At 40.5% G+C, this 27922-nt stretch overlaps 1 protein-coding gene across 8 annotated transcripts in view; it reads right to left on the minus strand.

The window, feature by feature from the left end:
• Window positions 1-8536: 8536 nt before the first annotated feature.
• agrn (agrin) overlaps window positions 8537-27922 on the minus strand; it is a 261810-nt gene continuing 242424 nt past the window's right edge. For 6 of the 8 annotated variants that reach the window (XM_042228156.1, XM_042228161.1, XM_042228155.1 and 3 more), the window contains 7 exons: window positions 25040-25223; window positions 24138-24225; window positions 23187-23210; window positions 21427-21459; window positions 19363-19587; window positions 16674-16777; window positions 8537-11554 (listed from right to left, as the gene is read on the minus strand). In XM_042228156.1, coding sequence (XP_042084090.1) covers window positions 11394-11554; window positions 16674-16777; window positions 19363-19587; window positions 21427-21459; window positions 23187-23210; window positions 24138-24225; window positions 25040-25223 — 819 coding nt within the window. In that variant the 3' untranslated portion in view covers window positions 8537-11393. The remainder of the gene's footprint in view (window positions 11555-16673; window positions 16778-19362; window positions 19588-21426; window positions 21460-23186; window positions 23211-24137; window positions 24226-25039; window positions 25224-27922) is intronic. The other 2 variants (XM_042228157.1, XM_042228158.1) reach the window with 1 other exon arrangement.

The raw sequence follows: 27922 nt of genomic DNA on the forward strand, positions 1-27922 counted from the left end.
AGATCTTGAAACTAGAAATTTTTCACTGTTTTCACAGTGGCAAAAATATCTTGTATTAAGTGAAAAAATCTGCCAATGGAACAAGTGAAAATTTTCTAGTTTCAAGATCCACTGTCTAAAAACAAGTTAATGTATCTTACTGAGATGTTACTCTTCAGTTGATTTTGTCTTGTTTTAAGTGTGATGAGTTTATTTTGACTAGAAATAAGACTTGCTAAGATTCTGAGTTTTTGCAGTGTATGTAGCTCAACCAGCGGCAAGGCATAGAAACTGGCAGAGATAAAAACCGCTTTAACCTCAGTGCTCAGTGCTTTCTTCTCCTTCCTCTTAGCCTGGTGGCATTGACCTCTAGAGAAATTGGACTTAGTTGCCGCTAGTGTCCGCTAACTAACAATTGTTCATTATGATTTTTGCTAATGTCTGTAAAAATGCAAGAACTTGGCTGCATGAAAAATAATGAACTTGAGCCTAAAAACAGAAACGACAGCATTTTTTCCCCACCCGTGTTGACTGAAGAAATTAACTGGCTAGCACTACTGAAATTCTAGAGCATCACTAGACACAATCTATCCAAAACTAATTTAATCCAGTAATCCGAAGCATATTCAGTGTTTGGGATAAGAGTTAAATTTTAAAGTGAGTTACCAAACTATTACTTGTCTTTTGGTTCCATTTTAACTTGCAGACGTGGTTCATCTACTTTAAGTCTCCATGTGCGCACACGTTGTTTGGTTAAGCTCTTTATGTGTTTATTAAAAACCAAATAAATAACGAGGGGAGGACATCAAACTGAATGGACTCGCCAACATGACCGCAACAGTTTTTTTCCAAACTTTTCCAAGTTTACCATAGATTTCAATTTTACTCAACTGCTTATGCAAAGCTGAGACAAACACCGCACTATTATAAACAAAACTGTGCACGGTGTGTATATTCTCATACCAAGGTCTAACTAGAACTACAAGTGCAAGGGATGCAGGTGCTGCAACATCACCACCGCCATATTTTATTTAAGCAAAAGTTCAACTGTAATGGCTAGTAAATAATATATACTGAAGCATATAGTAGCAGTATGAAACATGAGTTAATATGAAACAAAGCATTAGACGGTTGGCCAAACAATGAAAAGGCAAACTGTGCACAGCTTTAACTCAAGCATGTTTCCACAGATCAGAGCAAATTTATCTTGTAGTGGCGTAGAAAATTATTCATGCTTTTCTACCTGAAAACCTGCGTAACTCAGCTTCAAGCTGTTCAGCCAGACTTCTGAAGAAAACCAGTTGTAACTTCCTGCTTACCAGTTTCTTTTAAAAGGCTACTCATGACCTATAAGGCTTTCCATGGCCCGATGCCAGAGTACAGTAATGAACTCTTAATTCCTTACTATCCAAAAAAAAGCCTCTTAGATCTGCTGGGCTAGTTCTGCTAGCCGTTCCAGAGTCCACATTAAGGTCAAAGGGTGACACAGTGTTTGTTGTACTGGCACCTCCACTTTAATGCAGTCTTCCAGTTAGTACTCAATCTGCCGAAAGAGTTTCTGCTTTGAAGTCCTATCTTAAGACAGTTTTTAAACACACTTGCCTTCTTGTTTGACAACAAGTTTTCTGTTTCCACAATACACCCATAATTTTTAGTTTCTTTTTTTTATTTATTATTCTGCCTTTTGGATGTTTTGTAAAGTTATTTTATATGCTTAATTGTGTACTTGCATATTGCTCGTGTTTTTTCTTTTATTTCACTGATGGTTGTTTCTTACCGTTATGCTGCCTATGGACAGCACTTTGTGTTTGCAGCTTAGAAAAGTGCTGTACAAATGAAGGAGCTGGCTGTTCCCTCATTTCCCAAGAGGTCGCCACAGCGGATGGATCTGCATGTTAGCACAGATTTTCTGCCAGATGCCCTTTCCAACACAACCCTCCCATCTCTCCGGGTTTGGGACCGGTGCTAGTAATACACTAACTCATGCCTTCCCAAGACTGGGTTTGTGTCTCCTCATAGTCTCGAACGTGGAATCTTTCAACTGTAAATACATTTTCTTCATTTTGAAAGTCTGCCACCAATTTAACATGATCCAACCTATCAGTATCAACAGTAAAATCTAGCTGCCAACATTGCATTTTCTTGATTCCACAACAGCCATCATGGGCAAACGAGGGGAAAAACAAAAATGTCAGCAGTCACCTTGTATAGAAAAGCTGTTTCCCCATCTCAAGTCTCTTATAATAGATTAATTTCTCGATAGTATGTGAAATGCCTCAAAAATAACCATAAGAAGAAACTGGAGAGGATCATCCATGAGCAAATCTAACACTTTGCTTACAATAAACCCATTTGTTTTTATAGCCCTTAGTACAGCCTGCCTGCTGCAGTACTTAAATCTTCCCGTCTCAAGCCAGAGAAATCATTCAGGAGGATCTACAAATCATTACTAGTCCACAGATGTACATGTGATCCATATTATGCAGCCCAAGGGGGTTTTTTGTGACATGTCTGCCTCAGTATTAATTCATGGAAAGCAGGCAATCCTGTCCCCATCAAACAGATTAGACTATAAAAGTCGCAGAGATCGTTACAGACAAATACTGTCAGTAAACTAACAACACACGTGTACAATTCACGTACACATTATTAAATCCACTTAGTAATCACAGCTGGCAAAACTTAACCTTTTGTTAATTCTTTTTTTTCCTTCAAAGTTTAGACACAGCATTTTGATGAGCAGTTTCCTTACTGGTATCTCTCTATGTTTTAACCCAAACTCCCATTTGCTGTCGTCTTATATCGTTACCTTTTCCACCTCTGTCAGGATGGCACATTGTGATCTTTGCACGGTACCAACTCTGAGGGAGTATAGCAACAATTTCCTATATGTGTGAAGCCAATTTGTCTTATTGTGGACTGAACAACACCCAGATCTTTAGAAACATATTTAGTCTTTTTCAGCTTTGTGAATCTTTTCTACAATCCTATGAGAGTGTTTCACAAGAACTGCACACCTTCCATGCCTGTATTTATAGGAAAGGACACCTCTAGCACAACTGGCACTTCCAATCTTATTAATTAGATTACCTGACTCCATGTAGCTTTTAGAGAAACTCTTAAAACAAAAGTTCACTTATTCTTCCTCAGTCTGAACTGCCAGTTATTACCAAGTGTGTGCAATAAAGAGATAAAAAAAAAAGTGCGCTGGTATGTGTAATTTTAGTTTATTCAGACTGGCTCTGTCTAGATTTGAGACTTAGATAAAGATCAGACCAGATTTTATGACTAACTCACATAGAAATCACAGTTACTCAAAATGTATCATAGGTGTTTCTTGGAATTCTGTAGTTTTGAAGAGTACCTGAACACTCAGGGACTCAAATTTGTGGTCACCCCAAGCTGACATAGCTTCATTTGATGGATTACATTCACAGGACACTAAACCAGTTTATCCCACTACGCACTCGGAAACAAAGAGCCATGAATGAGGCCATAAAATATGCGTTGTAAAAGACTTGCGTGGGGTGTTAAAAACTAAGGAAGTGTTTGTGTTAATATGAAATATAATAAGGATTTATCAATAAGGATTTGCTTTCTCGGAAACAAATGGGGAAAAAAAAAAATTGCAGTTCTAAAAACAAAATGAAAATGTGAATTACTATAACAGCCTGGAAACAGTGAGGTCCAGGCTTAGGAGCGTTATTTAACTGTAGCAGGTCACGAAATTTGATATAATTTCCAATTTCTTTTAAACATTTAAGCATTTCCAGGCGGGTTAGAGCAGTAAAGTCGGTCTTATATCTCAGAGAAAACTCACATTTAAAACACAAGCCTATAATAGTTTCTTTGTATATAGTTGGAAAGGCGAGGCTTCAAGTAATAACGGGATCTGTGGTACGGGGGGGGGAAAAGTTTAGGCGCGCTGCTCTCGAGCTGGCTGTCTCTCTATCGCTGACCGCTCGTGCAGTGATAATCTGAGAAGGCTCGCGCAGGCTCGCGCGGGCTGTGAAAAATTACAGTGGGATTAGTGACAGTTTAAAAAGCAAACTCCAGCTCACCTGCGAGATGTCATAGCAGTCTCTGAAAGCTGTCAAGTGCCCTCAAACGTTCCCCTTCTGGCTCCGCGGAGTTGTTGTGAACACTGAGAGGATGTGTTGAACCTGCGTGCTGGGCTACACATAACTACCGACACGCCTTCCGGTTTTTACCTTCAAAACAAAGGCCTCATTTAAGGGACGGGGGCGTAAAAGGGAAACCCGGAGCGGATTGATTTTTATGTCAGGCTCTTGAACGAATATTACTTTTGAATTGCAATTTTATTTCGCCTTAAAAAACTAAGATTTCAAGCTTCCACTTCTCTTGTTAAAAAAAATCAAATGATTTATTTATTTTATTATTTCTACAAACTAATTCCGACACTGGTTTGTAGGTGTTTCTTTTGGGGGAGTAGATGTAGAAACCTGTGTAAATGTGGTGCACACCAAACGTCATATCTGACAAACTTCAAGATATTTTAGCCCCAGATTACTGTCTGGAGCTTATAACCAAAAGTAGATCGTTAAGCCCTCACTTCTGAAAAAACACAACAAAAACACCTAAAAACTGCACACCTGTGGCTACTTAACTTAAAACAAGTGGCGTGTTTGCTGCTGTCAGCTGTCATTTCTGTCGCCATAGCTGCTTGTGCTAACTGTTAATGTTTAATATAATTATCAGTAGGAGGATAGTGAAGCTGTAAAGTAACAATATAAAACAGATTTTTTAAACAACTTATTAGTAATCAACCTCTTTTGTCTGCACAATTGTAAAGCTCAACTACTGTCTTTACAGATAAAGCTTATCTATTTGTTTAGCATTAACATACAGATATACACACATACATAAAGAATGGTAGTGCTGGTGGTGCAGGAGTGGAGTAAGCACTGAGGCAGAGCAGCATTGACGTCACCAGCCTGTGGTTATCAGTGGAGGTTAATCTACTAGGGATGGATGGGCTTATGCAATTGTCTGTGAGCTCACAGGCTTCGCATGTATGGATTTGCATTTCCACTGTTTGACCCAGTGTTCTGCTGCATCCTGCAGACAAACAGAGATGATAGAGTGGGAATTTCTGCTCTCTCTGGAATTTCTAGTAGACGTCTCTCTCTCTTTACCAGGTGCTGTGTGCTTCAGGCTGTATGAATGGGTTTGAACGCAGTTTATTGTTGAGGTGCGGTGATCAGTTGAAAATTATCCCGCCGCATTATGGGGAGGACATTACCTAATGATCGATACCTTGGTGGAAATTCATGAAGACGCTGAGAAATAACTTGTTTTAGTGTTAAAATTGAGCGAGAGAGACTTGAAAAACAAAGTCATTAGCATTTATTGGCTGGGATGCCCTTTGTATATTTTGTGCTGCACCTCCAGGTGCATATTTTAGTAGACAAGTGGTAGAAATTGACTTTGGCTTCTGCATGTGTTGGCGAACACGATCAGTCAGGCTTAAGAGTTTGTGTGTGATTTGTGTTGGGAGGTATTACAAATAGCTGCACTCATTCAGTTTTTATCACCCTGCAGACCCAGTGTCCTGTTGAATCTAGAGGGGGGTGTAAATGGACCTGAGAATACAAAGCCCAGTTTCCCTCGGGGCCTGGAAACCAGGATGTCCCCTCTACCCTGAGGCGGCTGCTTCTATATGCTAATGACCTTTGACCCCCATTTTTGCCTTGAGACTTGCAAATCTGCCTGCACAAAGATTGGAAGAAGTCTGGAAAGGCAAACAAAGAGGTCTTACACTGAGAGTGATGCAACTGGACAGCTGGAGCCCAGTCAGAGATAAAGAACTTTTATTACCATGTAGACATTTAAAAAACAACAACAACAACAGAAAAACACAAACAAAACTGTAACCTTGGTGGTGAGAAGCCTTTTACACAGAGGGAAGAAGTGTTCGACCATGTCCCAAAACACAAATTTAGTCAGGATTTTTCAAAGAACAGCCTCTTCCATCATGCCATGGTGTTTGGCTTAGGTATGATCTGATGAAATGTGTTCCACTCTGACCTTTAAACAAACTGCACTCCCCAACATGTGCTTAAAAAAAATCTGAAAATCCTCTGTCTACCTCCAAAGCTCTTGCTAAACTCAGCTCTTCTCAGAGCCACTCGGTTTCTCAACACATTCATCAAAATGAGCTTCCTCCATCTCCTAGTTTCAGTGAATCCCGTCTCCCTGGAAAGGTTTGAGCTGAAACTGTCCACGCCCCGCTTTCTCCTCCGTGAGCCACCCGGGATCATCATTTAATTCCTTGTGTACATGTTCTGTTTTGTTTTGATTTAATTCCTGGAAAGAAAGAAAAACCCTTTAATCAAACTACTTGCAGTTATTAACTCAAAAAATGATCTTTCCCTCAGTAGGATCCCTCACTGGGCAAAACTATTTCATCCACAGCATTTCATATAGTTTTAATTAACACAAGATGCGGTGTCTTTCTCTGTCATTAGCGAGGAATAAATTAAACTCATTAAATCTCGAGCTTAATGAAAATGCTCGAGACAGATTTGGGATGCGCTGAATGATGTATGAAGCTGTGCAGCAGCTACTTTTTGTTCTTTTTGAATCTGGGACTTTCAATTAGCAGCAGGCCACCGCAGACTGCTGTTTGATGAGTTGAATTATAAGAAGTAAATATCACTCTAGCCAAAAAATGTTGTTTATAGGCGTGTTTACGAGCGTGTTTTTTGCTTTGATTGCTCTTAAAAACTGCTTGGCTTTGGATATTTTGAATGTGAGCAGAAGCCTCTTGTTAGCACAGAGCTGTGATTACCTCAGTTTGTGGAGGAAGACTAATGATCCTGATATTCAAGGTTTCCACTAAACTGCACTTAAAATATTTTAAAACTGACCTTTATATGGAAATACCACAAGCAGCCTGAACCACTGATAAAGGCAGGACGGATCCATGCTTTCATGTTGTTTACACTAAATTCTGACCCCAGTCATCCAACCAGCCAACATTTTTCCAATCTTCAAATGTCCAATGTTTTAGAGCCCATTTGAATTGTATCCTCAGTTTCCTGTTCTTAGCTGACTGGAGCGACACAGGCTCTGGTCCATCTGGTCCCACGTGCTGTGTTCAGAGATGGTCTGGTTGTAAAGAGTGGTTATCTGAGTTACTGTTGCTTTCCTGTCAGTTCAAAACAGTCTTGTCCCCTGTCCTCTGACCACTGGCATCAAGACGGCATTTTTGCTCATAGAAATGCTGCTCAGTAGATATTTTACTTTTTTGGACAATTCTCCGTAAACCCCAGAGATGGTCATGTGGGGAAGACCCAGTAAATCAGCAGACAGGCTGGTCTTAGTATTGTAGTCATGGAACAACAGTGCTGCATTCAAAGTCACTTAAATAGCCTTTTCCCCTCATTTTGATGCTCAGTTTGAACTCCAGCAGCAGCATGTCTACATACCTAAATGCAGTGGGTTTTGGCCACGTGACTGGATGATTAGATATTTGTGTTAGCATTCAGTTGAATAGCAAAACGGGCGTTCCCATTAGGTAAAACAATAATGAGTTGGTTGTTGCTGAGGGCACTTGTTCATGTAACACCAGTTCTTAGAATACTCAAGTCCCCCTGTATATATATTTAAAAAATCCTAGTTGTTCACATAAATCAGCAGTGCATCATCTCGTCACGTGAAAATATGTGAGCTTTAAAGCAAAGTCTGCAGTGACCAACTTAGCTGCAGGCTACACTAACATTTGCTAAGGAGCACTGCTTTAGTGATGACAACTTTGATTTAGTTTTTTCAGACAGGAAATGGTGTCAGTTGGTTTGAGTTGGGGTGACCTCTTACACAGCTACATGACAAGGTGTTTATTACAAGCTCCTTCATCCACGCACTCTTCCTTTTCTGCCATCAGTTTGAAGTAATCCAACAATTTTGTCCACTGCTACCTGGGTGAAACAATTTAACAATTCAAGCTGTTGACGCTGGAATAATGAAATAACTAGCCCAAAGTTCTGATCCGTACTTAATTGGGAATCTCTGGAAGATTAGCAGCTCTATTCTGTTGAAAAGAACAAAATCAAACCAGGGAAATGTGAGATGTTGGTAAGGCCCCACGAGCACAGATGTGCTAAAATCATTCCAAGAAAATGACCTGTATACTTCCTAGTGGTTGAAAGTTGTAACCATTAATATTTCAGTTTCCAAGCTGCTTTTTTCCTGCTAAAATAGCAAACTATTGTCTAATTTAGATCACTGTACTTTCTGGAATGAATCATTCAAATGTTGCCAAAAGAGTGCTATAGCCACAACTGGGCCTAGTATTCCCCTAATGTTTGAGCTATGAAAGTCGCCAATGAGCAAAAAATAAAATAAATCAAGTAAACATGAATAATTCTCTATCTTTGATCTCTACTCTATTATCTCATATTAGAACTGAATTATGCAGGGTGGCAGGAAAACGTAAGTGCTGTAAGTTCTGACCTGTAATCAGTAATCAAAATAAATATTGAGCTTTGATGTGGCACAAATGAGGAGAAAATGAAGATGACAGACAAGATGAGACTCCATTTGGTTGACGGTTTATTTCATGGTGGTAGGAACACAAGACAAAGGTCATAAAGTTAGTAATGTTCAGGTCATGCCACTCTTATCGGTGCACTGCCCTTTGACGAGGTTTGCGCAGTCAGACAGTAGTTTACAGAGGCCAGACATGGAGGGTAATCCACATGTAGACATAAATAAGGAACAGAAAATAGATTCAAAAATCAGTAAATAGAAGATTTTTTTTTGTAAAAAGCCAGATGGGATATTTGCGTAAGCCCTCTGGGATATTTTTTTCATATGAGTATGAGCATTATTACTAATATAGTCATTATTATTATTATTATTTTGTATTACTCATTTACATTATCAGAATGAGGCTAATACACTGGCTAAAGTAACAAAACAGTTACATGGATAACGTCTTCGTCACCTGCTCGCAGTTCAAGATGACTGGTTTTTAAGGCAATTCATAGTTTCCATCCAAACCATACATGGACTGCAATTGTCTTTTGTGTGTGTGTGTGTGTGTGTGTGTGTTCTCGAGTCCAAGTGGTTCCACCTGAAGTGGTCAAACTCCAAGAAGAGTGTAATAAAATAAGACCAGTTTAAGCTTTGAGAGAGTGACTGCTGGAATTTTAAAAGCATCTTGGGACACTAGAAGAGGGATTCCTGCCCTGGTGCGGACGCACACAATCAGCTTCAGTGCTATTCCTCCCCCATTTACAGAAGTATAGAGCATCGTGTGGGTGAACAGACAAAAGTCAGACATGGCTCCAGTGTATAGTACTAAAAACATAAACCTCCACAGATCACACGTTGTTGCTAAATTTACACTTAAAAATTGCAGGGCTGTACAAAAACAGGTTGCTTGATGACTTTTAAGGAGGGAAAGATAATTAGGAACCTAAGAGAGAAAAGGAAACGAACAAACGAAAAAGTACAAGACCATTTGATACTCAACCACGAACAGGCATGATTTAGTCTCAGAATATTGCCAAGGTTCTCATATCAAAACAAGTTTCTTTCAGTCATTCATTGAAGCTTATTGTGGTTCAGCAAAGACGACTCCACGTTGCAACAGTTCACTGAATTGTACAGGATTCGCACTAGTTAAACAAACCCATGCGTTACTAGGTTAGATCGCAAGTACTGAAGGATTATGTATGTTTTCCCAGTTTTTTGCGGCTGCTATGGCTTCAAAGGGTCACAATAGCGTCAAAGTCTCTCTCTTTTTCTCTCTCTTTCTTTCACTCAACAGCCGAAAGAAGAAAAAAAAAAGATTCCTCCAGGAATGTTCCTAGGTGAAATACAAAAACATGAATTTAAGTCTCAGGTAGAGTTTTTTTTTCTCTTTTTTTGTGAAGATTTTTTTCTCTTTGTGTTGACTGACTGCTGTTTGACAGGACATTCCCAAGAGAAGTGGCTCTCGTGATAAGATCTCCCTTTGCCTCCTTTCTGTCTGTCCTTTTCTTCAGTCTTTGCTTTCAGCACCTCCTTAAGGTCAGATATGGTAATAACTCTTCCCTTAGACGCCATTAAAGGCCCTGCAAAAACTAACTGCTCCCGAGAATAATACAGAAATATATATCTATCACAAACAAAACAAAAAACAAAAAAAGGAGGAATGACCAGACTTTAAAGATGTCTGTGAAGCCTGTACTTTCTGAAATCACTGAGAAGTGAAAATAAAAGAAGAAAAAGGAACCTCGATTCGTTTAAAACAAGAACAAAAAACGCCCCCCTCCCCCGACTCCCAGTTATTCAAAATAGATTCTTTTTCTTGGACTCAAACAAACAAACAAACAAAAACCCCAGATTTTTCAAACCAACACTGCAGAAGTGCATGCATTTATAGTGGTCATCATTAGTTCATCTGCTGATTGTAGAACAGAACGCACAATAGTACAGGAGAAGCACAATTTCTCCAACGAGAACCCATCTTACATATTCACAGTCTCAGGTATTATTTATATACTCTATATTTATAACATCTATCCATGTCTGTGATTCATGTCTTGACTTATGACTAATAATATGCAAGTCATTGTTGCACGCAGCGCTCTCTCTCCGTCACATCGGGTTGCGGTGTTAGTGAGTCATATTTCAAAACTAAAGGCTTGGATGGGATTCAGATCGAGTGGAGAGTTTTTTCTTTTCTTTTTTTCCCCCTCTTTTCAGGGTGCTGTGAGATGGGGTTGATCGAGTGCTTATGACTGTGTACTTTCTCACTGTAGCAGCTTGACTGATTTCTGAAAAGTCCCATTAGGAAAATACAGTGGACTGAATACCAGGGCTGAATACAGAGTTTCTTGACTGTAGTCGGCAGCTGGCTGCAGCATCGAAGAAACGCACGCACCGGCTACAGCATCCATCTCTCGTGAGGGAATGTGTGTCTATCAAAGATGTATAGGCCATGCTCGGGGAATGTGGAACGGCAGATATGGCACCGAGACAAGGCAGTAACCGGAGATCATCAGCAGGGTCCACCGTGTTCAAGTAAAGGATGAGAATAAAAAATAATAAAAAACAAAAAACTGGTAGGGCTGGTTTTTTTTTTAAAGATTCTTTAAAAACATCAAATGTGACATGGATTTAATATCTGTGGTTTTCACCGAGGTGCCTTCTTTTTGGAAAAAAAAAATGAAGGGCCTTGAAAGAAAAGGAATTTTTTACTGTGAACGGAGGTGCGGATAAGAGCAAAATATATAAAACAAAAATGAAAACAACATATTCATTTTCTTTCCATATAAAAAGCGATGAGAAGTATACAAAAATAGAAAATAATTACAGCAGGAGACATGGGCGCTATAGAGGGTGCGGGTGGGAGGGTTTCTTTTTCTTTTTCATTGCTTGCGATATTTCTGTCTTTGCTGGAGTTATTTGGCGGCGGAACAGTGTAATATTCTGGGGCTGTTTAAGGCGTCCTCCACCAGGTGGAGATCCACCCCGTCCACCACCACGTCCTTGATGCAGCCAACGAAACCCGTGCTGTAGGCCTTAGGCAACCGGCGGGCAACCGGCAGCTCCTCCAGACCACCTGAGGAGGGACAGGAGACGAGGTTACTTTGACTGTGAGTCACTGAAAAGGTTATTTCAGTCAAATCAGCCAGCAGTTCCTTTTTAACTTTAAACTTTTCTTTTTTTCACCTGCAGAAAAATACTTTGCACAACTAGTCAACTAATCTTAAAAGTCAGTGTAGTGCCCCTTTAAAGATCAAACAGCGGGATAAGGGTTCGGCTTTTGCAACGAATTAAACTGGAAATATCCATCAAATAGCCAACCTTTGAAATATTTTGGTACAAACTACAAAAGCAGCTACATGGTTTTGTCAGGTTGTATTACAGCCTTTGATATTTTTCACTATGACACCAGCTGATGGACATGACAGGATGACAGTGTATTTGTCAGACTGCCGTGATCAAAGTGAGATGGAGCCTAGCACGGCAGTCACACAGAACTGAAGTCAGACAGAGAAGAGAGAATGTTCTTTTAATTTGACACGGTGTATAAAGTACTAAAAAAAAAAAACACTACAAAAGAAAGGTGGTGACGGAGTATAAAATGATGAATGCTTAGCATCCTCATTATTTTTAATTTGTTTCCATCTTTGGTGCTAAGTGCTCACTGCCGTGCTGTAAACTCCCCATGTATCACATGTCCATCACTTAGTCTTCTCAGCCCTCTGGCAGCCTTTGTGTACATAGAAGTCTGATTTCTTATACGTGCTGCTCTTTGCTGCTCATAGCTGAGTTGGCCCTGAGGTACAAAACACAACAGCATCCTGAAAGCAAAAGAAAACTAAAAACAAAACATTTCAGAAATGGTCACTTTTTTTTTTTTTTATGTTGTTGTGTTTTTCGAACTCTGGGCCACCACTTGTATACAGCTGCTAACTACCCACTTCTTCTCGTACTTATTTCAAAGAAACCAAAAGCAGAAAATCATTCTTTTCCTCTGTGGCTCAAAACCCCCCCACAGAAACTGAGCTGATGGTTTGCAGCAAGTTTGCAGATGTTAAAGGTAGAATCCAGAGGTTTGGACTCGAGTCAGACTCGAGTCATTAATTTTATGACTTTAGACTTGACTTGAAAAAAGGTTGGAAGACTTGTGACTTGACTTGGACTTTTACACCAGTGACTTGGGACTTGAATTGGACTTGAACCTGTTTACTTGAAAAGACTTGATATTTTACCCAAATCTAAAATTTAACATACATATTATATAAAAAGTGTGGACCATTAATTCACTTTATTCATTCATTCATTAATTCTTACCACACTCCGTATGTATGTGAGCGTGAGCTGTAGCACAGCCAATCAAATTAACCAGATTTTTAAAAAAACAAAAACAAATAAAAAAATAATGTGCACTTTAAAAATAACTTAAAGTGCAAATTCTTGTTCATATATATATATACACATATATATATATACACATATATATATATATATATATCTATATATATCAATATATCTATATATCTATATATATATCTATATATCTATATATATATCTATATATATATCTATATATCTATATATCGAGAGAGAGAGGACAAGCTAATCACACTGCACTAAATTTACTGCTTTTGCATTTTTCACTGAATGTTTATTCTGTGAATTTGTAATTTAGAGGAAGACTATTCTTGCAGCAAAGTTTAATTGAGCTGTACAAGGTGCAATTTCAGAATTAGTTTGTGCATATTTTGTAAGTTACTTGTTTCATCAGGTGATGAGATAAATACAGATTTAAAAAAAGAACACATGGTCTATTATTTACACCTAACATATAACTGCAACATTGTTTTTAAAAAAAGACTTGAAAGGACTTGAAATTCAAAGTTTCGGACTTGGGACTTGACTTGAAAGTTGTCTGTCTTGACTTAAGACTTGACTCTGACTTGCTTGACTTTACTTGAGACTTGACTTGTGACTTGAGGATAAAGACTTGAGACTTACTTGAGACTTGCAAAACAATGACTTGGTCTCACCTCTGGTAGAATCTGATCTATTGAACATTGTGGACTATGCTTAAAAGCTGAGTCTGTGCCAGGAAACCAACCAGTTTAAATAAACTCTACTAATTCTGCCAAAAAGAGAATTATGCTGGAAGCCTGTTGATGGCTACAAAAAGTGTCTGATCTATGGGCAACTTCCTAAGCCAATTATTAGTGGGGGTGTATATATTTAGCCTTTACTTAAATATTTGTGATCCTGTGTAGTTTAAGAAAATACCAAATAATTTCAAACTTGTGCACCAAATTCTTGTTTTCTAAAGTCATTAAAGATGTATGGTGTAGAATTATCTCACCCTGGAAAAAGAACAGTTCTAAGAAATAATGAAAACACCCCACACTACCATGATATTCATGCCCATGATAAATGCTATATAAACTTATGACCACAACCAGTGTTGGGAAGATTACTTTTAAAATGTATTCCACTACAGATTACAGAATACATGCCCCAAAATGTATTTTGTAACGTATTCTGAATACTTTGGATTACTTAATATATCATCATGCTTTTTACAACTACATGAATGTACTATTGCTGTGTGATTTATTACTATTACTGAAGGCAACTCGCCATAACAATACCAAATAGATTTAAAATCTTAATATAAAATGAGTAACAGTAGGGTGGACATTAGGTAAAGCTGCACTTTTTGCCGCGATCTCGTATGGAAAACTATTCCGCGCGTATATAAAACAGGTCCGCAGCTCCGAACCGTAGTACAGGGACCTCTGGCTAATACGGTAGGTTCCGTGTCGGGCTCGTAGCTGAAAACTAGCTTTACTTTGTTGTCTGGGTCAACTTTGCTAGCGAGAGACAGAGAGAGGAGTTGAAAGGCTGCTTCAACGGAATTTACTGTTTCGAAGGAAAACACGATCACAGTGTACAGTCGAGTCTAAATAGCTTACATGTTAGTGTGCAGTACGCAAGATCGACAGCGCACAATGTGCTTTGAGGTAGCAGCCAAGAAAGGTGAAGTTTGTGTCTGTGAACAAACGTGTGTACACTTGTGTGCACACCTGTGTGGATCGGCACACTTGTATTCAAAAGGTTTCTCCATGTAACGATCTGCTAGGGAGTGTGGGGAGCCATAGCCCCGTCCCCCAGGGCATGAAGCAGGTGGAGGAGATCCAGGCCCCAGAATACGAGGACCCAAGGAGGGCAACCGTGCCACCCTCCTGGGAAGATCTGAGGAGAGCTCCAAACGAGAGGTCACCCAGCAGCCATGGAGCAGAGGCCAGAGGGGGTTGTAGTGACGTGCCTGCAGGCTCTGCCAGCAGCCAGCTGTGCCAGAAAGGACCGGGCCTCAGGCCCAGAGGCCAGAGGGCACCCCACCCCCCGGAAGGGGCACAGCCGGGCCACAGGCACCAGGCCTCGCCAATCGGCCACCAGGAGTGAGCCGGTACATACATGAGCGCCCAGCCCCAGACACCAAGAACCACCAACACACCAACATCTGAGGGCATCGGCCACTGGCAGGGAGTGTGGTGAGGGGAGATAGGCCTCCATACCTCGGAGAGCCTGAGATGTTCCCAGAGAGGTGGAGTTTACCACCCAAGATGACATAAAGACACAGACGAACAGGCACACGCAGACACAAACATGCATTCCCACCTCCATATACACAAACAAATACTCGGCACTCACCCGACATGGAGACAGACACAAATAGACACTGTACACACATTCACACTCCCCAAACATACTCTATATGCCAGGTTCACGTACCCCTGCCCCCAGAGGGGCAAACCGTACCCAGACCCAGGAGAAGCTTCTCGGATGAGAGGTGAAACGTCTTCAAACAACTTAAAGAAGTCCAGACGCTTTTCTTTCCAAGCTCCTTAGACTTCCTTCCTTGGACCACTTTTAATAGACACTGACAACTGCAACGGGGAACACCTCACAAGGGCTGCAGATCTGGAGATGCTCTGATCCAGTCGTCTAACCACTACAATTTCACCTTTAGCAAACTCTCTCAAATCACTACGGGTGTAATTCTTCCAGCTCTCCTAATTTTTGGGTGCCTGCTCAGGTTCCTCTTTTGATGGTGTTTTGAGCAAACATAAAGTAGTCATTAGTGTCTTTCTCACTAAGACAGTGTGAAACATCTTTATTCAGAATTATTTTGAATCTGTTCTTAGGGGGAGAGAGACCATAGCTTCATTTCCCATGCCTTACCTATTTAGCCCTCTTTTCTGTTTCCCTCTTTGGTATCTACAGGGTCAGAACCCTCCTGCATCCCTTTTCCTCTTTACTTGATGCCCGTGCGACTCATTTCACCCCCGCACCTCCATCTCTTCCATGTTTTGTGAGGCCGAGAGTTCACATTCCCGCTGAGCTCTTTACATCCCCTGTCCCTGCCCACATTAATCGGATTGTGTGCCTCAGAATCAGGAGTCGACAGGGCTAATTTCATGCGAGTTACAGATGAATTAATGATGAACAGCGAAAAGGGGATTTAAAAAGGGAGAAGGGCTCTCGATGGGAGGGCTACGTGAGGATTATATATTCTTGCTGCAGGGCTCGCTCAGCACCTGTTCCACTGCGCTGCCTCCCCATGTGTGTTTGTGTACGTGTACCTGAGAGCACGAGCACACCTCTTACATGCGGCGAGGCTCTTTAAATGTCACTCGGGCTGCTTCTCCTCACAGACCTGCGTCTTTTTTTCGCTGCGCACTGTGCATTTTAAAGAACAGTCTGACTTTATTTTGCTGCCCGTCTTCAATGTTATTTCCTCAGAATGTTCAATCCAGCGGTGCTGTGTGTGTTCTTTCAAAAACGATTTCTCTGAGCCAAGTTCAGCTTAAATTGAACTCGAGGTAGATAACGGGCCGACTTTGGTCATTTTCAATTCAGGAGAGCAGACAACTTTGGAGTTAGTCAGATAGCCTTTCATTTCTCAACTCAATACCTGAATAGGCTTGGACTCTTTTTTTTTTGCCTAAACTGCAATCTTTTTTTCACCTGCCAGAAGCATTGACTTCATTGCTCACTTTTTGGCAGCCCAACCAGTGGCTAGGATGAAAAAGCACTATTCTGCACAATTACAAGCATTGCCATGCTTTATGTATGGCATAGCTAGGCACATTTTCAAGTCTGAATTAAGAGTTCAACTTTTTCCTGCATGTGTGGCCACCTACCCAGCCAGAGTGCTCCATCTGTGTCCAGCTGTGTTGATGCCAGAGGTGATGACCCTGTCACCGGTGCCTCGTTGCCAACCTGTAGAGAGCCGTCTCGAAGTGCTCTAAAGAGGAGAAAGACAAAAGGAGAAGGGCACTGGAAGTGAGTACGTGTGTGTCACAGCGAATAGCTTTAAATTGCAGTTTCGTTTAGTTTGAGGCATCAAGACTCTATTGCTCGACTGCCAGTATACTAAGCACTCACATAACTGCCTTTGCCAAGCAGTGTTCTAAACGTGCCTGTCTACCAGCTAACAGATGCCGTTAGAGCACCATTTATTTGAGGTGGCTCCATGTGGCGCATTAGCACACACTTAAGAATTGTGAAGACAGAGCTGATTTGAACCCCGCTAAAGTGGGCTTCCAGCAGAGAGACTGTCATTAGAGGCAAGCCACAAACACAGCTAGCTATGCAGCTTTGTGAGTCGTATGCCACATGCTGCGATTTACACCATCATTACCATCGAAATGATGTCATCTTCTCATGCGGTCTCCCTGTTAGTCTGGGATGAGATTTGGCCTAGTTCCTGTTTGAAATGGATGGAGCAGCTTTTCAGGGATCGATTATTCCCGCCTTACGTGATGAAACCGAACAAATTATCCCCCCACGTGACCAGTCGCCGCGATGCCGAACGTAAAATGCTCACCGACGATAATGCAGGGGTCGCAGGGAAGGTGTTGAGTTTGGGCAATGAATTTATTTTTAATGAAGAAATCCATTAAAGTGACATCACCATGGGACAGAAAAGTTCGGCACACTTCGTGTTTTTTCTCTTCTATCCATTATTCATTTACTAAATGTTATTTTCTCTAATTCAAGTGTTATTTATTGTTCTTGCACATGCACCTACAGTCACTGGCCACTACATTAGGTACACATTTTCAACTACTTGTTAACACAAATATCTGGTCATACATGTCACCTTGGCATTAAGACGTAGCCTAGACGACCTACTGCAGTTCAAGCTGCGCATCAAAATGAGGAAGAAATGTGATTTAAGGGACTTTTAACATGGCGTGGTTCAGAAATCTACTAGGATATACCCACAAAGCAATCTCTTACTGATTCTCTGGCACGAAGAAATTATTTAGTTCTGAAGGCAAAATGGGGTCCAATCCAGTGCCAGCAAGTGCAACTAATAAATTCAATTCAAATTTTATGTATATAGCACCAAATCATAACAACAGTTACCTCAATACACTTTATATTGTAAGGTAAAGACAGTTTAAGAATACAGAGAAAAGCCCAACAATCTGATGACTCCCTCTGAGTAAGTGCTTTGGCGACAGTGGTGAAGAAAAACTCCCTTTTAACATTAAGAACCCTCTGGCAGAACGTGAGAGGAAGACAGGAAAGTGAGTGTCGGTGAGTGTCTATGCACCTGCTACAGGTTTGTATAGACAAGGCTCAACTGTATCAAAAACTGTTTATGATGTGACTGACTAGTTTTGTGGTAAGTACAACGTCATCTGTCCTGACAAACTGATCAAATAAATTCTGTTGTTAAAGCCACCCCCTTCCAGCTGTGGGCCCTTGCGAAAATTGTCACCTGCTGACTTTGAGAAAGTAACTCATGCATTTATTTCATCCAGGCTTGACTACTGGAAAAGCCTGAAGGGCATTTGTTTTTGCACTTTGCACTTTTTGCACTTGAGACCCATGTTTGGTAGTAGTACTAAGCTTATGCATTAAAGTGCATCAGACTCCACCTCCGGGTAGCAACACATATGCAACAGGTTTAGACTTCATAGTTGGCTGCATGGATTAGTGCAAGTTTGCACAATCTAAGGTCTCAAGCATTAAATCTGTTAATGATTGATTTCACACATTTTGTAATCTCTAAGTTACAAAAATGTCCCTGAGGTTCACTAATGTGTGACAAAACGTGAAACTCCATGAACGATGAGACTTTTTCAGACTAACATCACATGCATTTTCTGACTGTTATGAAGCTTTTGAGTTTACATAAAACAAGGGGAATACCATAGGTATGCATATATGATATGTCTCGTTAGTCAAGTTTTTGCAGAGGCAAAGTCATTTTCACTTCTCTGGTGAGGCAGAGGTTCTACGGTTTGAAAGTCCCAGTTGTTAAGATTATAGCAATTTAAGCATGTGGTATGTCTACAGCTGTCCTGAGAGGTCAACGACAGTTCAAATGCTCACAGTCTGCTCGGACCTTCGTCTTCACTGCTTGCAGCTATATTAATGTTATTCATACTGTCTTTCTCTTCTTTTAAATCAAGCATTCTTGCAAGTCATCTACAGAGCAAAATACAGTGATGTGTATGAAAGGGAAATACACATACAAATACGCATTCACTTTTCTTATTTTTTTTACTCATTTATTTCCTGCCTATGTGTGTGTGTGTGGATATTGCAGGATGTTCTTCCTTTTTGAACATTCATTACCGTGTCAAAGCAATTTGATGCATAATATCATCCTCGTGCATGACCAGGCATGAAAATAACGTTAATCTGGAACTAATCGGAGTCATCTCAGTGTGAGGGATCGCTGTGTAGCCGAGGATTCATGCAGGAGATCACGGTGTGCAGCAACACAAACACAATATGGATTAATTCTAATCCTGGTCTAAATGTAAAAGCTTCCATCACTGATCCCCTGTTACCTATCGTCTCCCGTCTTACCTGCTGGCCTTGATGCGTATCCAGCTGTTGGTGTCAACACGCACAGTAGAGCGCAGCACCACGGGTTTGGAGCCCAGGTCATAGGTCATTTGGACATGTCCATCTACAATTGCTAGGGCAATGTAGTCTGAGCGCTCCACGCCCTTTCCGCTCCACAGCACCAGACCCTGGGTCGTGTCAGTTCGGATGCTTAGTTCAAATTTGTTCACCAGCAGAGCCTTCTCGCTAGAAGGAGAGAAAATACATGTTCATTTATTTGTCTGCTACATCAGAAAGATTTCTAATCTTTAACATACCTATGGATATTGCATATAGGAAGCAAGGGTCCTGTGCTGTCGTCTCAAAGGTGCATTACCTGTGATGACATCTGGTTCTATTTGCTTACATATTTAGAAAGAAAACTTTGTAGCTTTAACTCTGCAATCACATGCTAACAGAGTTACCGGGATTTTGAAGGAGAATCAGGATGCTGGGTGAGTAGCAGGGGGCTGTTTCGCTATTAGCTTTTCTACATCCTACTGAGCCTGAACTGCACTGCTGCCTACTGCTTCCTTTGTTGCTTTGTGCATTGCTCTGTGTGTGTTGTTTAGGCAGCTGTTTGATCTCCCGTCTCTTGACTGCTACAGCTGCCAGGGTGATTTGGATGCAGAGACTAGGAGACTTCCCTTCTATCCTTAAGAGGCACTGTAAGCCACTGTCACCGCTGCGCGAGAAAAGTACACAGAGCAATGTGCCTCTGCTGAATTCGTGCACAGACAGACAACACCGCACATCCATGTCTGCATACAAACGCACTAACAAAGGTCCTCCGTGAGTCCACCAGAGATACAGCAGACATCCAGGCAATCATACCCCATCATTCAGTCTCTGCACATTTGTTTGCACATCAGCAAAATGGAACTACTTCCAACGTCTTCAAAGGGTATTTAAACACAAAGACAGAGACAAGGTGAGGGCACGTACGACAAAGAACCAACAACACGTGGATTCAATTAAAACAAAAAACAAACAAAAAAACAACACCACAGACCTGGAGATAGATTTGACAAGACAGACAACAAGGCAAGGGAGTCAGCACAGCAAACAGGGAAGCACATGGGAGTACAAACAGGACAGGAAATGGGAGGGAATACAGAGAGAATGAGAATAGCAGCTCTCCTTAACCTCGAGGAGATTTTCTTCATTTTTTTTCCTGTTTATCTTCCATTAAATGATGTCTAAACAAAGCAGCAAGATGATATTTAACTTTGGAGGAAATAAACTTTGAAAGCTCATGCCAAAAATGATGCCAGTCGCCTCAGCAGAAGCAGACGGGAAAAAAAGGATTTTCTTTTCCAAAAACATGCTTAGGTTACAAACATCGACCCCCTTGATTAACCAAAACTGCTGAGGTAAACAGGAACACACACACACACCAAAAAAAAAAATTTTTCTCCAGAGAGAAAAAAACAAACTAACAAAAAATACAGCTTAGTGAACCTTCTCCTGGCAAACCCTCAAAGAGCTTACAGGGCCCAATAAATCTCCACTGGAGCGGATTGTCAGTGATAAGGTCAAGGTTATTAAAAGTGCTGAATATATCATGAATAAAACAACGGCGGCGCACAGCGCTCTAGATCTCATATACACCGCAGACTTCATAGATTTCTGCTGTGATGCTGTTTCTTTTTGGAAATGGAAGAGTTTTATCTTCTCGGATTTTTTTCAAAGCTGAAAAAGGCCTCTCAGGGTGTGGACCTACGTTTCAACTCTAGGTGGCAGTAGTGCTTAGAATAATAAAAAGCCATGTGGGAGGACGGCTATTGCAAAGAGACTGTAGCTCTGGATGGATTTGTGCTGTTATCAGAGCTCTTAACTTTTTCAGAATTTATTGAAGCATATGCAGAGGCTCTTTGCCTTTCGTATTGGTAACTCTATCTCAGTAATGGAAACAGTGTTGTCTCTGCGGAGGAGGATTTAGCCCTGTGAGAGGTCGACGAGGGGTTGTCTGGAGGGAAGGGGAGGAATGAGGAGGTGATACGCAAGCCGACAGCACCACATTTTTGATAGCTTTGAGAGACTCACCTCTGGTCGGATGGGTTCTCCAGAGACTCGGGACTTAAGGGAGCAGGGGGAGAAAGTCAACGGCATGCAGTGTAAGCGCAAGGGGCAACAAGGAGAAAGGGAGGGAGGGAGGAGGGGAGGGAGGAGGTCTAGTTTAGGCCTGGAGCTGCAAAAAGCATAACTTATCTGCTCTACTACAATATCGACCACGTCAAGTCGATAACAACTGTTGTGTGATCATAGGAAGAGTGTAGCTTAGCCTTGATAACACCACAACCATAAAAAGGTTCTTAAGGGAACCGCTGAGATTAAGATGGATGACTAACTCTCCAAAATGCCTTGGGATCAAGCATTTTTTAAAAGAGTGAAGCATCAAGATTAAGCACATTCATGGTCAGTGTCCACTGAGGTGCAGAGCCCGCTTTAAGTCAGCGTCCAATTATTGACCAGCTCCTTTATATTTATGGCTCTGCACGCTACAGTGCTGCACCAATTACCTTCTGTCCAGAGATGAAAGCAGCGAATGAGAAAAATTGGGCAATTGTCCAAAAATGGGGTCAAGCGCGTATCAGTTGAGAGTCATGGCCAGATATGATTTGTCTCTGAAATAATGGAGCTTGAGCGTAATCGACCTGAGCTTCCAGATATGGAGGAGGAGGAGTGATCAAAGGGGTGCTGTAAATAGTAACCAAAACATTAACCCAGGGTTAAAGTTTGACATTTTGGCCTTAGCGCCACTTAATGGCCGAGAAATGTATTCATTCCTTTTACCAGATCAAATCCCACCCAATTGATTGTGCTCCTTTAGAGTGCTGCACCAAGAGCCTGGTATGCTTAGATTCACCCTCATTGTGGCTCGTAGTAAATGTGACATCCATTAAACTTTTGACAGTCTGGCTTCAAGGACCGCTGTCCCCTGCTGCTAAGTGAGATTGATGCCCATGGCTACACACTGAGGAGAGAGATCTCAATTGGAGGTCTAATCTACAAAGGGAGACAAATCTGTGATTAACATGTCACAGCCTTTCTGTACAGTCGACTCTGTAATTATTCACAATTACAGTTAGAGATCTGGCAAAAATGAAATGACAGAAGCCCTGGCATGGAGTGGAACTCTGGGCGGAATCCAGTCGGCTTAATTTGAGCCGAATTCTGCTTCAGCGCTTTTTAAAAAAAGAGGTTACTTACCGAGCTAATGAGCAGGAAGAAAAACCTTTAATAACTAAGGCATGACCGAGGGTTTTCCCGCGCACAAACTCCACAGGCACCAGAAACTAGGTTGAGTTGTATTTAGTATAACCTCCTCTTGTAGTTTTCAAGGGGTCTCATTCATTTCTCACATTAGCGCTTAATGCCATTCAGCATAAAGCACGTGGCAATTCATTTTGTTTATGAACGAGCTACAACCATGCATAAAATATTGCACATTCTCAGTACAGCAATTCATTTTCTCGGAGGGCTGTGCACAATGCTTATCATGCAAACATTCATGCTTCCCTTTGCACTGAAAGGAAAAAAAGACAGGAGCTAATGACAATGCATGATGCATTAAAAATAAGGAAACCTGTCAAATGAAATTATGGATATGGGCCTTGGATGTGAAAATCTGGCTTTAACGGTTAAGATGAGTTCTGTGTGGATATTAAGACGGGAAACTGAATGTGCTTTAATCTTTGCATTTGGGTTATCAAACATGGATTTTTTAAAAAAAATTTTTTTACTGCTGTTAGTCGAGCTGGATTTGAAACTTGGGTAAATACCCAATGTTAAAGTCTACTTACTCTGGGATCTCATTGGTCAGTTGGCTTGAGTGAAAAGGAAAGACAGTGAAGGACATTCACATGAAACAAAGACACATGTGGACAAAGACAAGGGAGGTCAAGGACAGAGGACGAACAACTGGAATGCTAACGCCATCAACAAGCAGCAAAGACACATCAAAAGGCACACACGGATATGTGATTCTCCAGCCAGTTGTTTCTGAGTGAGTGTGAGGTATGAGCGTCCACGGCAGCATGATGATCTGCACACCGTAACCCGGTTTTCACACCTCTGAGTGTTTGTGTGAGGAGCTGCGAGTCGAAGATATAGAGCCGTATGCTTGACGTCGTTTCAGGCTCGTCACATAAACATTTTTGTTTATTCCAACCTGGAGGCGCTCTCTTGCCAACCTTGTAGATGGATGGAAGACTAAAAATGTCTCATCAGTTGCCTGAAGTGAGTGGATTGCTGTTTTTTTTTTGTTTTTTTTATACAACAGCCCCAGAAATCATTTTCCAACTACGTCATCGGCTTTCTTTCCCCATTACGGGGAGTTAAAATTGAAGCCAACACATCTTTGAAAGCATGATGAAAAACGGTCATCCGCACATGATGACCACATCAAAATAGGATGAGAAGTTTAATCATGTGTGTGCTTACTGTTCAGCATCAGTGCGAGCTACGGGGTAGACCACAGGGCGAACCGAGCGTGCTCTGGGCAACACTGTGATTGTTAACTGTCTCGCTAATTAGTGAAATCCTGTCAAAAGCGTAGCGGGACTTGCCACAGACAGAACGATGAGCTATTAGCCAAGCGCCTAGTTCACCCTGAAGCCCCAGCGCTGATGATATCATCAACACTGTCATCACAGCTTACCATGGGAGAAGATGGAGAAAAGAGGGGTTATTTGGCTAATAGCTTCTACAGCAGAGATGGTGGATGATGCTGAACGGACTGTAGTCTTTCTTACCTCCTGGTAACAGCGTTGTGGTACTCGATGAACGTCCGTCCGTCAAAGGCGATGGCCTCGGTCTCGCCAGCAGACTTCTCGTGGATGGCTGTGAAGGACAGGGGCGGGGCGAGGAATGATGAGAGGATGAGATCGCACCAATCAATAAAGATTCAGTTATCAGAGCCGAAGGCAATGAAGTGTGAGCATGGGGTAGGTGGATTGGTGCGTTGGCCACACGCCCAAGGTTAATGGCAAAAGCAACGACTGAGTATGTAAGACAGATTGGCCCCGAACGAGCGCACGTCTGGCAGAGTATCACGAAGATGATGAAAGGAATGCGCAACCCCTTCCTTTCATAAATATTCAGTTGACACAGTTCATCATTTTCGTAAGTGCCGCGTTAGTTTGAGATCAATACATAATGAGAGTGACATAAAAGAGACATCACATGTCTAATATTGGCATTATTACCTCGCAATGGCAGAGCACAATGGAAATAAAGGTCTTATGAGCAGAAAAAATTGAGACTCATATTTTACCTTCTATAGAGGCAAGCCAAGAACAAGCAGTGTTACATGAAGCATCACTGATGTCAGTGCCACTCATACTATGCTTTAAAAGCAGCCCAAAATGCTATGCTTCTGGAGTAAAACCAGATCATCTTGGATGAGGAAATAGAACAATTTGTACGGTTACAGTGATTCACTGAAGCCGCGCAAAAACATGATAAGGTGACCTCAACCCAGCAAGTATTGTTAGCCACTGGCTTACACAAAGAGAAATCACACTGGTCCTTAAAGTAGGGGTAGGAAATGTGTTTAAGAACTGAGATTTTCTCTGGTTCATTCACTCGGATTAGGATAAAGCCAAATGTAATGTATGTGTTAGGACAGACGACAAAAGATGGCAGCGGTACTCACTGTTCTGGCAGTGCTGCCCTGAGAAGCCGCTGAGGCATTCGCAGTTGTAAGTGTCCAGCTGAGGTTTGCAGCGGCCACCGTTGTGACAGGGCTCCCTGGAGCAGGGGTGATTCTGGAACATGGCTACGCTGCTGGAGCGCAAGGCATTCTCCTCCCTGAGGATGGGCGTACCCATCAGAGTGATCTAGAAGCAGTGCACACAGGGCGTTATCACCAGGTGTTACCTCAGTCTGGCTTCGAAGACGTTTACGAAACAAAAAGCATGCATCTCGGCAACTAGCGACGTTCTCGCTAGTGGCCGCATATTTCAAAAAGCACCGGGAGGAAATAAATTGGATCTGAGCCACAGTGGAGAGTCATATTTGGGATTTCTGAGATAGTACATCACTAAAATCAAATATCAATTATTAAATAAGCAGCAAAATAAAAATGTGGAAAACATCACGATGACTCAGTGGTTTGATTGTACTTAACCAGGGATGTCAAACTCATTCTACATCGTGGGCCATCTTTGATCTTTGATCCTAAGCGGGCCGGACCAGTGAGACTCCTGAGATATTTTAATATAACAAAAAGTAGTGCAATTTCATCAATACAGCTTTTCTACATGTTGATTTTGCTAATTTTGGCTTAAACTGTAGTAAATAAATCTGTAAAGATAGAGAAAAAAGTCTGTCAGCTCAATGCACAGAAAGTCTTGTAATAAAAAAATGGAAAATATTTGTTAATTAGAGAATGTCTTTTTTCTTTTCTTTCTTGTTTTTTCCAATGTAAAAATCATAATTTCTGTAGTCTAATTGTTAATCTCTTACTTATTTACTGGTGTAATGTGAATGTCCACACAGTTAAAATGTGCTCCTTCACATTTTCCAAAGATATTCTGTGGGACAGATTTTTTGTCAATCTTTGACGGATTGATACTGGCCCCCGGGCCTTATGTTTGACAGCCCTTTACTTATTAGTAACCAGGCAAAAACAAAATCTAAAAATATATTAAGATATTTTTTTCTCCAGATGTTGTTGAATCCTGTTTGGAGCAAAGAAATATAGGATATCATCCTTTTCTGACTAGGCCACACCCATTCCACACCAAACCTGAGGAAACAGGATTTGTATATATATATATATATATGTATATGTATACATATATACACACATATAATATATATATATATACATATATATATATATATACATATATATATATATATATATATATATACACATATATACACATATATATATATATACACATATATACACATATATATACACATATATACACATATATATATATATACAAATACACATATATACACATATATATACACATATATATACACATATATAACAATATATACACATATATACACATATATATACACACATATACACATATATATATATATATACACATATATACATACACATATACACATATATATATACACACCATATACACACACATATATATATATATATATACACGCATATACACACACACATATATATATATATAACACATATATATACATATATATAAATATATATAATTATATATAATAATATACACATATATATATATATATATATATATATATATATATATATATACATATATATATATATATATATATATATACACATATATACACATATATATACACATATATACACATATATACACATATATATACATATATATACACATATATACACATATATACACACACACACACATATATACATATACACATATATAGATTATATAAAATATATACACACACACACAGACACACATATATACACATATATACAATATATATACTATATATATATATATATATATATTAAAAAAAACACAGCTCTTGTTTGTCTTTGTGTTGACCTTCAACAAAGAACAGAGCATACTGGACATAATGTGCAGTAAATACATGCTACATAGTTCAGTGGGGCTAGCTTTATAGCAGTGTGTGTGTGTGAGAGTGTGTGTGTGTGAGTGTGTGTGTGTGAGTGTGTGTGTGTGAGTGTGTGTGTGTGCATGCGTTTGGAGACAAATCAAAATCTTATAAACACTCCTCATTTACTATTTTTGAAGACATGCATTTATGTAATAGTTTTAGTGACCTTTCTTTGAAGTGCTGCATTTACAATATAATTCTTGTCATGCTCGTATGCCTATTACCTCTGATAAGTCGTTTAAGGTATTAAAATTATCTGATTAAATTCTCGCCTCCTTAGCACACCACTTGAAGATTATCATTTACCACTCTTGATTGTTATCCAAAGGAACACATCCATGAAGGGTTTTGTGTTTTCTGCCGAACCATCCTTAAATCTAATTATGGCGACACATCCTACAAGTAAATAAATGCGTACAGTGAGGCTGTAGATTCAGTTTAACACGCACCTCTGAAGACGAATCCCCTGCTGCTGCAGACCGAAAATTGCCTCCAAAAATTACAACACGCGTGTTAAACAGTACACCAGACTCGGAATACTTCCTCATAATTAATTATTCCCTACAGGCCAAGCAAGACAAACGCCACATTTAGCTTTTGATTTGCTCGAAACTGTCAAGGGAAAGTTTGGAGAGGATAACTAATGACAACTTTGCGCAAACAGTAACATCCAGCCTTTGTTCTACCAAGTTATTTTTGGCACTCTGAGATGAGATTTTTGCTGGAAAGTGGAGGAAGAAAAAAAACTGGAAAGTTGTCAGGGAAAGATCTGAGAATAGCAAAATGGAAAGACTTCAAAAATGTGCATTCTATTATTAGTGTGCACTAATCCAAATGAGCACAGCCACTGTCCGTCACAGAGTGAGCTCATAATGGAAAATTACTAATGCGAGGGCTTATAGCAGGACAGCGAGTAACTTAT

The sequence above is a fragment of the Haplochromis burtoni genome, unplaced genomic scaffold (assembly GCF_018398535.1).
Source record: "Haplochromis burtoni strain Fernald_Lab_line unplaced genomic scaffold, NCSU_Asbu1 Contig_307, whole genome shotgun sequence".
NCBI lineage: Eukaryota > Metazoa > Chordata > Actinopteri > Cichliformes > Cichlidae > Haplochromis > Haplochromis burtoni.